The sequence below is a fragment of the Thalassophryne amazonica genome, chromosome 19 (genome assembly GCF_902500255.1).
Source record: "Thalassophryne amazonica chromosome 19, fThaAma1.1, whole genome shotgun sequence".
Classification (NCBI taxonomy): domain Eukaryota; kingdom Metazoa; phylum Chordata; class Actinopteri; order Batrachoidiformes; family Batrachoididae; genus Thalassophryne; species Thalassophryne amazonica.
This window is the reverse complement of record NC_047121.1, coordinates 2,413,891-2,426,728: the sequence shown is the minus strand read 5'-3', so window position 1 is coordinate 2,426,728 and position 12,838 is coordinate 2,413,891. Positions and strand designations below refer to the sequence as shown.

Below are 12,838 nucleotides of genomic sequence, written 5' to 3'. Positions count from 1 at the left end.
AAAACAGGGTAAATCATCACGCAATGTTGCAAAAGATGTTGGTTGTTCACAGTCAGCTGTGTCTAAACTCTGGACCAAATACAAACAACATGGGAATGTTGTTAAAGGCAAACATACTGGTAGACCAAAGAAGACATCAAAGCGTCAAGACAGAAAACCTAAAGCAATATGTCTCAAAAATCGAAAATGCACAACAAAACAAATGAGGAACGAATGGGAGGAAACTGGAGTCAACGTCTGTGACTGAACTGTAAGAAACCGCCTAAAGGAAATGGGATTTACATACAGAAAAGCTAAACGAAAGCCGTCATTAACACATAAACAGAAAAAAACAAGGTTACAGTGGGCTAAGGAAAAGCAATCGTGGACTGTGGATGACTGGATGAAAGTCATATTCAGTGATGAATCTCGAATCTGCACTGGGCAAGGTGATGATGCTGGAACTTTTGTTTGGTGCCTTTCCAATGAGATTTATAAAGATGACTGCCTGAAGAGAACATGTAAATGTCCACAGTCATTGATGATATGGGGCTGCATGTCAGGTAAAGGCACTGGGGAGATGGCTGTCATTACATCATCAATAAATGCACAAGTTTACATTGATATTTTGGACACTTTTCTTATCCCATCAATTGAAAGGATGTTTGGGGATGATGAAATCATTTTTCAAGATGATAATGCATCTTGCCATAGAGCAAAAACTGTGAAAACATTCCTTGCAAAAAGACAACATAGGGTCAATGTCATGGCCTGCAAATAGTCCGGATCTTAATCCAATTGAAAATCTTTGGTGGAAGTTGAAGAAAATGGTCCATGACAAGGCTCCAACCTGCAAAGCTGATCTGGCAACAGCAATCAGAGAAAGTTGGAGCCAGATTGATGAAGAGTACTGTTTGTCACTCATTAAGTCCATGCCTCAGAGACTGCAAGCTGTTAGAAAAGCCAGAGGTGGTGCAACAAAATACTAGTGATGTGTTGGAGCGTTCTTTTGTTTTTCATGATTCCATAATTTATTCCTCAGAATTGAGTGATTACATATTTTTTCCCTCTGCTTGGTCTAAAAAAGTAACTGTTACTGACTGTCACAATTATTTTTCCTGATTTCTTACAGTGTTTCTTAAAGCCAGAAAGCTGCCATTTGAAATGACTTTAGTTTTGTGTCACGTCTGTGATCTGCTTTTTTTCTACAACATTAAACAACTGAATGAACATCCTCCGAGGTCGGTGATTCCATAATTTTTGCCAGGGGTTGTAGAAGCTGAACTGCATTAAGACGTGTAATCGAGAGGATAAATTTGTTATGATGAAACTCAAAATTCAATGAAATGTTACACAGCTTGAAAATGTTTGAACGAACCTCATGCACAGGCCAAATATCTATATATTAAAAGCATGCGTGAGTTTTACTACATTCATTGTGAGTACATAATTTTGTAAATACGTTAAAAATACACAAGAAAGTAAAAACACTTATTTCCATTGTGCTCCATTTAAAATCAAATGACAAAATAGATGCAATAACAAAAGAAAATAACAATATTAATAATACAGATAATAATAAAAAATAATGATCATATTAAGTGTGTATATGATCACAAGAACCTAAACAAGACAGTAATTGAACATAAAATAATTATGTAGATCTGGCAGCGTGTTACTGACTCACTGTCATCCTACATACGGAGAATATCTCTGCTTCCTGTCTTTTTCCATTAGCTTGTCTGTTTAAGATACTCTTAGGAGCTCTCTTAAGGCCTAAGGTGCTTTGCAGACAACTTTCATCTTACCGAGGGAAAATTCTGAGAAATGTCTTAAGAATTTGAGGAATTCTAAGGTTTTTCTTAGAATAATGTCACTCTGAGCTATTTTTAGCCTCAGGCTGCTTTGTGGATACAGGCCCTGATTTTTAGAATAACATTTGTTTTCTCCTCTCTGTCATTAGGGAGTCCCTGTGTCTGTCCCTCTGTGTCTGTCCCTCTGTGTGTTTGAGTGTAGATGTCTCACAGAGTGCAGAGTTTTACAAAGATATTTTTAATCTTTCAGAGTCTGCTCTGAGTGTCTCTGTGCGTGTCCTCACTGTGGTTAAACTAAAAACACAGCTGAACACCCACGGCACATAACAACAAACACAAGCCCCCCCCAAATATGCCTAATATCTCTTTCTGGCGGTTTGTGAGTGGATCCTGAGTGGACCTTGTAAGGTCCTGGCAGCAGCTGTGCAGCTCTTTGGAGACATGCAGCGTTCATTGAGATGTCATAGTTGAGCAGATATGTGAAAAAAGATGTTCAATTTTGGCAGAAAGTGTGAAATTTTGCATACAGGGGCATTTTCAAATGCTGAATTCAAAAATTGCCGGATCCAAGAGGTCTGACAATTGGGTTGGCTGCCATCTTGAATTCCAACATGATTGTTTTGTTGAAACACTGATGGTCAGTATCTTGGTTTCTAAAGGACACAGGTTACTGAAATCTGGTACACAAGGGTATTTTGATATTCTGAATTAATAATAGTTATTAATACATTAGTTGTAAATACATAATACAGTTAAGGCCCCATAAAGAAACATTACGTTATCATCCTTGACATCAGAAAAAGTGATGCGGGAGTGCAGATTTTTTTAACTTTATTTTTATTAAAAACAGATGCATACATCATTTCAAGCCTGAAAAATGACACCTACAGCACCTACGTACCAAGTGAGGAACTGAAAATATCAGATATTTTAAAAATAAATCTTGTTTACATGTTGAATACAGTCATTGTGCTGATATACATGCACAGTGTGTGTGAGTGACACAGAGCGACTGACTGTGGTTGTCAGTGACCGTCTTTGGCCAAAGCACACTCACCACCCAGTGGACATGCCGGTTCTTGCATCAGCTGTGCCGCTGTCAATGAAATTTGCCAAAATAAAAAAAACATTTAAAAATTGATGCGGGCTGGTTGTGGGTGGGGATGATAAACTGTTTGTTTTTGGGGGGGGGAGCTAATTTAATTCTACTCAACATTTCACCCGCCACCAAATATTATCCACACAAGTCCTGAAAAATAAAGAAAATAAGTTAAGAAATTATGTATCAGGACTGTTGTTATCCAAAGCTTCTATTGCCTTCAAAAAATATTATTGTATTATCAACAACCTGAAGTAGACTATTTAACTGCCTCTCTCATGGGAACAGCCACCTGAAAATTGAGACAAATGACAGGTTAAGGTATATCAGCCAGTCTAAAGTGTAAAATATCTGCTTAATTTACCCGTAGATGTACTCGATGATATTCTACGCCATCAAAATACTGCTGCATAGAATTTGGATTTCATCAAAACCAACAGATTAAAGCCTGTTTCACATTGTTAGCATGTTTACACAGGACTTCTGCTTCAGTTCATTTGAACTGGTCTCCCAGGAGAGCCTGTGTTCTACCTGGATTAGCAGACCAATGCTCTACCCGCCGAGCCAACGCTCTAGTTGGCTCTAGGGGTTTAAATGACTTACACGGTTAGATGTGTTAGACCTGGGCCTGTATCCACCAAGCAGCCTGAGGCTAAAAATAGCTCAGAGTGACTTTATTCTATGAAAAAAATCATAGAATTCTTCAAATTCTTAGACATTTCTCAGAATTTTCCATTGGTAAGATGAAAGTTGTCCACAAAGCACCTTAGGCCTTAAGAGAGTTCTTAAGGTACCAAACTGGTAAGAGGAGGGAGGAGAACTTTTAAGAAGCCTAAGAGTGTCTTAAACAGACAAGCTGGTGGAAAAGACAGAGAGGAAGCAGAGATATTCTCCGTGTGTAGGATGACAGTGAGTCAGTAACACGCTGCCAGCTTGATCTACATAATTATTTTATGTTAATTTACTGTCTTAATGTATTTAGAAATTGTTTAGGTTGTTGTTACCATATTCACACATTAATAATATGCATATGTCGCGGACATGAATGAGTGAAGCTCGTCAGCATCTCACCATACCATTTAGGTTCTTCAGACTTTATTTTGAGTAAATGCTTCAGGGGAGCATTAGCATTGCAAAAACCTTTCAGCTTCTGGGGGGGCTCCATCCCTGATTTTACCCCAAAACCCAGAACTCCCATAAAGCATTGCAGCACAACAGTTTACAGGTTTAGCGACCGGCCCGGCAATTGCGCCTATTTAATTATGCTAAGTATCATCATCATAACATTAAATAATTTTCACGATTACATATTTCTTAATGCATTTATATGGTCTGTTGATTTTACTGTGTTATATGTAGGAGCGCAGAGCGTGTTTATTTTTTTTTATTTCCCCTCCCCTTTTTGTGACAACCAATCACAGGTCTTAGAAGACCACGTCTTACCTAGCACCTCCTCACTAAGACAGGAATTTCTGTCAACTCCTTGCCTGGAGTTGCTCTCAGACACCTCTCGGGTCTCTCTGAGGATGGGAGTCCTTGCCAGGATACGTTGGGCTAAGTTAGGAGCTCTTTGAGATGCAGTGAGGATACTCATGCTTCCTGTCTGTGTCCTTGGACAGAAACGTAATATGCATGGTCTGAGTCTACCCAGCTGTAACCTGCGTGACTCTTTGACTCTTACCCGCCTGATGCTGTGGGATCCGGAGATGAGCAGCAACACCAACGGGCCTCTGTAGGACTGACTTTTCCTGGACTTGTTGGGACCGTCCTGAAGGGTGTCAGACTGGTTCTGGTTGTTGTAACGTGCTACGACACACAGACCCCCTACATTAATATAAAGGGGTCCAGCACCTTCGGTCCCACATGATGCCATCCTCATGCTGTTTGTTTTGTCTTTGATAGTTTTGGGCAGTCGGCGATCTTCCTCCTCGGAGGCCGCTGCAGAGAGGACAGGCCCACCGCCATGTATGTGCACAGTGGGGACGTGATGGTGATGTCAGGACAGAGCCGTCTCCTGTACCACGCCGTACCACGCATCGTCCCTGCACCCCAGGGACACCCCAGCCACCGAGGTGGCGCTTCAGACCAGGAAACGTCTGTCGTGGAGATGGTGTCTGCAGAAGACTGGGCCGTGTGTTCTAGATACCTGCAGAGCTGCAGGGTCAACGTGACTGTGAGGCAGGTGGTGGGACCTGGACTCAGCTTCCCGCCATCCTCCTCACCATCTCAGCAATGCTAACCAGAGGAGAGACTGTGAGGTAGGTGGTGGGACCTGGACCCGGAACCTGCCTGAAGCCTTTCTGGTATTTGCTGACAGACATGATGTCAGTGCTTCAGACACAAACTCTGACAGTAAACTCAGAGGTCAGAGGTCACTTTTCAGAAGTTTTTATCGCTCAGATGAGCGATGATCAGAGATCACCTGGACAGGATGGAATCTGGCTTTCAGTCTGATTTCAAAGCTGATAAACTTGTGGAGATGAAGTCTGTCCTATCAAGGTTGTTTGGAGGAAGGGTAAAGGTAACAGAGGTCAAAGGTCATGATCTGTCAGGTTTAGCAGTAAATGATAGACGTCTGTGTTGACAGTGTCCGTCCGTCCATCCTCAGTGATCCAGATAAGTTTGTCTTCTGTTTTTATCAGCTTGAATGAAGAGTTTTTATGCTGTTTGTCTTGCGTTTGATGATGTCATGAACCTGTTTCTTTTATTTGTCTCAGTTGTTGTGATGCAAAATGTTTTGAGGTTTTATTCATGAAATATTGCGGCTGTGTTTTCTTTATTTTTGATTTGTCAGTTTTAAAGTTCAGTTGGCTGTTTTTGTAGATTTTATTTTTAAAATTGGCTGTGTTCTGTATTTACTGTATTTTCAAAAGTTTTTTTTTTTCTCATTGCTTTTTGAGGCCCTGCGACTTATGTATGAAATATCTCACATTCATTGTTAATAATAAAAACTATGACTGTTTATGTCAAACCTTCCCAAAAATCAAAGTACTCAACAAAATAAACTCTTAGTAATAAAAGAAAAAATACCAGTAATTACAAAGGACAAAAATCCTGAATTGCAGGGTTCATCTGGCCTCTAGAGGGAGCTGTCACTCAGAGTGTCACACTGTACAGAGGTGATGCCAAAAGACACCATCAGCATCAGGAGGGCAAATCATTTTTACCCTAGTAGGTTTTGGTAGTTGTGAAATAATTTTGTTGCTGTGTCCAAAGTGCGATAATGTAAATGTCCAAAAAATAAATAAATAAAAAGAGGATGTTTAGAAATGCTGTTGAAAATTCCTTGCTCTCAAAAAAGCACATGGGACAATTTTGAAGAAAACATTAAATTTCATAGGGGGGTTTGATGACTTTGTCCTCATCTGTATATGTGGATGGACACTGGCAGGAGGACAGGATGTCCAGTGGACGTGTAGTCCAAAAGACTAGCTTATCTTCTCATCCAAATATTGGTGCTAAATTTTTCATTTTACATACAGTATCTATAAGGTTACAGTTGCTATTTATTTTAATTTAGTAAATTTAGTAAGATCCTATTGTTCTCTCTGCAATTTAGACTTATTTTATTGGTTTTCCAGTGTAATATGTGTGTATACAGTAGTGTTCAGAATAATAGTAGTGCTGTGTGACTAAAAAGATTAATCCAGGTTTTGAGTATATTTTTTATTGTTACATGGGAAACAAGGTACCAGTAGATTCAGTAGATTCTCACAAATCCAACAAGACCAAGCATTCATGATAAGCACACTCTTAAGGCTATGAAATTGGGCTATTAGTAAAAAAGTAGAAAAGGGGGTGTTCACAATAATAGTAGCATCTGCTGTTGACGCTACAAACTCAAAACTATTCTGTTCAAACTGCTTTTTTTTATCAATCCTGTGAATGACTAAACTAGTATTTAGTTGTATAACCACAGTTTTTCATGATTTCTTCACATCTGCGAGGCATTAATTTTATTCGTTTGGACCCAAGATTTTGCTGGTTTACTAGTGTGCTTGGGGTCATTGTCTTGTTGAAACACCCATTTCAAGGGCATGTCCTCTTCAGCATAAGGCAACATGACCTCTTCACGTATTTTGACATATCCAAACTGATCCATGATACCTGGTATGTGATATGTAGGCCCAACACCATAGTAGGAGAAACATGCCCATATCATGATGCTTGCACCACCATGCTTCACTGTCTTCACTGTGAACTGTGGCTTGAATTCAGAGTTTGGGGGTCGTCTCACAAACTGTCTGCGGCCCTTGGACCCAAAAAGAACAATTTTACTCTCATCAGTCCACAAAATATTCCTCCATTTCTCTTTAGGCCAGTTGATGTGTTCTTTGGCAAATTGTAACCTCCTCTGCACATGTCTTTTATTTAACAGAGGGACTTTGCAGGGGATTCTTGCAAATAAATTAGCTTCACACAGGCATCTTCTAACTGTCACAGCACTTACAGGTAACTCCAGACTGTCTTTGATCATCCTGGAGCTGATCAATGGGTGAGCCTTTGCCATTCTGGTTATTCTTCTATCCATTTTGATGGTTGTTTTCTGTTTTCGGGTAGCTTAAAGCAGATAACCCGTAAGTTGGAGAGGAAATGGCGTCTCACTAATTTAGAAGATCTTCACTTAGCCTGGAAAAAGAGTCTGTTGCTCTATAAAAAAGCCCTCCGTAAAGCTAGGACATCTTTCTACTCATCACTAATTGAAGAAAATAAGAACAACCCCAGGTTTCTTTTCAGCACTGTAGCCAGGCTGACAAAGAGTCAGAGCTCTATTGAGCTGAGTATTCCATTAACTTTAACTAGTAATGACTTCATGACTTTCTTTGCTAACAAAATTTTAACTATTAGAGAAAAAATTACTCATAACCATCCCAAAGACGTATCGTTATCTTTGGCTGCTTTCAGTGATGCCGGTATTTGGTTAGACTCTTTCTCTCCGATTGTTCTGTCTGAGTTATTTTCATTAGTTACTTCATCCAAACCATCAACATGTTTATTACACCCCATTCCTACCAGGCTGCTCAAGGAAGCCCTACCATTATTTAATGCTTCGATCTTAAATATGATCAATCTATCTTTGTTAGTTGGCTATGTACCACAGGCTTTTAAGGTGGCAGTAATTAAACCATTACTTAAAAAGCCATCACTTGACCCAGCTATCTTAGCTAATTATAGGCCAATCTCCAACCTTCCTTTTCTCTCAAAAATTCTTGAAAGGGTAACTGATCATCTGCAGAGGAATGGTCTATTTGAAGAGTTTCAGTCAGGTTTTAGAATTGATCATAGTACAGAAACAGCATTAGTGAAGGTTACAAATGATCTTCTTATGGCCTCGGACAGTGGACTCATCTCTGTGCTTGTTATGTTAGACCTCAGTGCTGCTTTTGATACTGTTGACCATAAAATTTTATTACAGAGATTAGAGCATGCCGTAGGTATTAAAGGCACTGCGCTGCGGTGGTTTGAATCATATTTGTCTAATAGATTACAATTTGTTCATGTAAATGGGGAATCTTCTTCACAGACTAAAGTTAATTATGGAGTTCCACAAGGTTCTGTGCTAGGACCAATTTTATTCACTTTATACATGCTTCCCTTAGGCAGTATTATTAGACGGTATTGCTTAAATTTTCATTGTTATGCAGATGATACCCAGCTTTATCTATCCATGAAGCCAGAGGACACACACCAATTAGCTAAACTGCAGGATTGTCTTACAGACATAAAGACATGGATGACCTCTAATTTCCTGCTTTTAAACTCAGATAAAACTGAAGTTATTGTATTGTCTTTTTCCTGGTTCTCTCCCTCAGCCCCAACCAGTCCCAGCAGAAGACTGCCCCTCCCTGAGCCTGGTTCTGCTGGAGGTTTCTTCCTGTTAAAAGGGAGTTTTTCCTTCCCACTGTAGCCAAGTGCTTGCTCACAGGGGGTCGTTTTGACCGTTGGGGTTTTACATAATTATTGTATGGCCTTGCCTTACAATATAAAGCGCCTTGGGGCAACTGTTTGTTGTGATTTGGCGCTATATAAAAAAAAATTGATTGAAATTGAATTGATTGGTTTTCTTCCACGCGTCTCTGGTTTTTTTGTCCATTTTAAAGCATTGGAGATCATTGTAGATGAACAGCCTATAATTTTTTGCACCTGCGTATAAGTTTTCCCATCTTCAATTCAACTTTTTAATCAAACTACGCTGTTCTTCTGAACAATGTCTTGAACGTCCCATTTTCCTCAGGCTTTCAAAGAGAAAAGCATGTTCAACATGTGCTGGCTTCATCCTTAAATAGGGGACACCTGATTCACACCTGTTTGTTCCACAAAATTGACGAACTCACTGACTGAATGCCAGACTACTATTATTGTGAACACCCCCTTTTCTACTTTTTTTTTTACTACTAGCCCAATTTCATAGTCTTAAGAGTGTGCATATCATGAATGTTTGGTCTTGTTGGATTTGTGAGAATCTACTGAATCTACTGGTACCTTGTTTCCCATGTAACAATAAGAAATATACTCAAAACCTGGATTAATCTTTTTAGTCACATAGCACTACTATTATTCTGAACACTACTGTGTGTGTGTGTATATGTGTATATCAATCAATCAATCAATTTTTTTTATATAGCGCCAAATCACAACAAACAGTTGCCCCAAGGCGCTTTATATTGTAAGGCAAGGCCATACAATAATTATGTAAAACCCCAACGGTCAAAACGACCCCCTGTGAGCAAGCACTTGGCGACAGTGGGAAGGAAAAACTCCAGCAGAACCAGGCTCAGGGAGGGGCAGTCTTCTGCTGGGACTGGTTGGGGCTGAGGGGAGAGAACCAGGAAAAAGACATGCTGTGGAGGGGAGCAGAGATCAATCACTAATGATTAAATGCAGAGTGGTGCATACAGAGCAAAAAGAGAAAGAAACAGTGCATCATGGGAACCCCCCAGCAGTCTACGTCTATAGCAGCATAACTAAGGGATGGTTCAGGGTCACCTGATCCAGCCCTAACTATAAGCTTTAGCAAAAAGGAAAGTTTTAAGCCTAATCTTAAAGTAGAGAGGGTGTCTGTCTCCCTGATCTGAATTGGGAGCTGGTTCCACAGGAGAGGAGCCTGAAAGCTGAAGGCTCTGCCTCCCATTCTACTCTTACAAACCCTAGGAACTACAAGTAAGCCTGCAGTCTGAGAGCGAAGCGCTCTATTGGGGTGATATGGTACTACGAGGTCCCTAAGATAAGATGGGACCTGATTATTCAAAACCTTATAAGTAAGAAGAAGAATTTTAAATTCTATTCTAGAATTAACAGGAAGCCAATGAAGAGAGGCCAATATGGGTGAGATATGCTCTCTCCTTCTAGTCCCCGTCAGTACTCTAGCTGCAGCATTTTGAATTAACTGAAGGCTTTTTGGGGAACTTTTAGGACAACCTGATAATAATGAATTACAATAGTCCAGCCTAGAGGAAATAAATGCATGAATTAGTTTTTCAGCATCACTCTGAGACAAGACCTTTCTGATTTTAGAGATATTGCGTAAATGCAAAAAAGCAGTCCTACATATTTGTTTAATATGCGCTTTGAATGACATATCCTGATCACAAATGACTCCAAGATTTCTCACCGTATTACTAGAGGTCAGGGTAATGCCATCCAGAGTAAGGATCTGGTTAGACACCATGTTTCTAAGATTTGTGGGGCCAAGTACAATAACTTCAGTTTTATCTGAGTTTAAAAGCAGGAAATTAGAGGTCATCCATGTCTTTATGTCTGTAAGACAATCCTGCAGTTTAGCTAATTGGTGTGTGTCCTCTGGCTTCATGGATAGATAAAGCTGGGTATCATCTGCGTAACAATGAAAATTTAAGCAATGCCGTCTAATAATACTACCTAAGGGAAACGTATAAAGTGAATAAAATTGGTCCTAGTACAGAACCTTGTGGAACTCCATAATTAACCTTAGTCTGTGAAGAAGATTCCCCATTTACATGAACAAATTGATAAATATGATTCAAACCACTGCAGCGCAGTGCCTTTAATACCTATGGCATGCTCTAATCTCTGTAATAAAATTTTATGGTCAACAGTATCAAAAGCAGCACTGAGGTCTAACAGAACAAGCACAGAGATGAGTCCACTGTCTGAGGCCATAAGATCATTTATAACCTTCACTAATGCTGTTTCTGTACTATGATGAATTCTGAAACCTGACTGAAACTCTTCAATAGACCATTCCTCTGCAGATTATCAGTTAGCTGTTTTACAACTACCCTTTCAAGAATTTTGAGAGAAAAGGAAGGTTGGAGATTGGCCTATAATTAGCTAAGATAGCTGGGTCAAGTGATGGGTTTTTAAGTAATGGTTTAATTACTGCCACCTTAAAAGCCTGTGGTACATAGCCAACTAATAAAGACAGATTGATCATATTTAAGATCGAAGCATTAATTAATGGTAGGGCTTCCTTGAGCAGCCTGGTAAGAATGGGGTCTAATAGACATGTTGATGGTTTGGAGGAAGTAACTAATGAAAATAATTCAGAACAATCGGAGAGAAAGAGTCTAACCAAATACCGGCATCACTGAAAGCAGCCAAAGATAACGATATGTCTTTGGGATGGTTATGATAATTTTTCTCTAATAGTTAAAATTTTATTAGCAAAGAAAGTCATGAAGTCATTACTAGTTAAAGGAATACTTGGCTCAATAGAGCTCTGACTCTTTGTCAGCCTGGCTACAGTGCTGAAAAGAAACCTGGGGTTGTCTTATTTTCTTCAATTAGTGATGAGTAGTAAGATGTCCTAGCTTTACGGAGGGCTTTTTTTTTTTATAGAGCAACAGACTCTTTTTCCAGGCTAAGTGAAGATCTTCTAAATTAGTGAGACGCCAATTTCCTCTCCAACTTACAGGTTATCTGCTTTAAGCTGCGAGTTTGTGAGTTATATCCACGGAGTCAGGCACTTCTGATTTAAGGTTCTCTTTTTCAGAGGAGCTACAGCATCCAAAGTTGTCCTCAATGAGGATGTAAAACTATTGTCGAGATAATCTATCTCACTCACAGAGTTTAGGTAGCTACTCTGCCCTGTGTTGGTATATGGCATTAGAGAACATAAAGAGGGAATCATATCCTTAAACCTAGTTACAGCGCTTTCTGAAAGACTTCTACTGTAATGAAACTTATTCCCCACTACTGGGTAGTCCATCAGAGTAAATGTAAATGTTCTTAAGAAAAGATCAGACAGAAGGGGGTTTCAGGGAATACTATTAAGTCTTCAATTTCCATACCATAAGTCAGAACAAGATCTAAGGTATGATTAAAGTGGTGGGTGGACTCATTTACATTTTGAGCAAAGCCAATTGAGTCTAATAATAGATTAAATGCAGTGTTGAGGCTGTCATTCTCAGCATCTGTGTGGATGTTAAAATCGCCCACTATAATTATCTTATCTGAGCTAAGCACTAAGTCAGACAAAAGGTCTGAAAAATCACAAAGAAACTCACAGTAACGACCAGGTGGACGATAGATAATAACAAATAAAACTGGTTTTTGGGACTTCCAATTGGATGGACAAGACTAAGAGTCAAGATTTCAAATGAATTAAAGCTCTGTCTAGGTTTTTGATTAATTAATAAGCTGGAGTGGAAGATTGCTGCTAATCCTCCGCCTCGGCCCGTGCTACGAGCGTTCTGGCAGTTAGTGTGACTCGGGGGTGTTGACTCATTTAAACTAACATATTCATCCTGCTGTAACCAGGTTTCTGTAAGGCAGAATAAATCAATATGTTGATCAATTATTATATCATTTACTAACAGGGACTTAGAAGAGAGAGACCTAATGTTTAATAGACCACATTTAACTGTTTTAGTTTGTGGTGCAGTTGAAGGTGCTATATTATTTTTTTCTTTTTGAATTTTTATGCTTAAATAGATTTTTGCTGGTTATTGGTGGTCTGGGAGCAGAC

The 12,838-nt window shown here is 39.4% G+C and overlaps 1 protein-coding gene across 2 annotated transcripts in view; it reads left to right on the top strand.

Annotated features, from left to right (window-relative positions):
• alkbh1 (alkB homolog 1, histone H2A dioxygenase) overlaps nt 1-12,838 on the top strand; it is a 75,019-nt gene that overhangs the window by 37,426 nt on the left and 24,755 nt on the right. Inside the window, exon 6 of one of the 2 annotated variants that reach the window (XM_034159649.1) lies at nt 4,795-5,150. In XM_034159649.1, the coding sequence (XP_034015540.1) occupies nt 4,795-5,131 (337 nt within the window). In that variant the 3' untranslated portion in view covers nt 5,132-5,150. Of the gene's footprint in view, nt 1-4,794; nt 6,163-12,838 lie in introns of those variants that run through there. The other variant, XM_034159648.1, reaches the window with a different exon arrangement.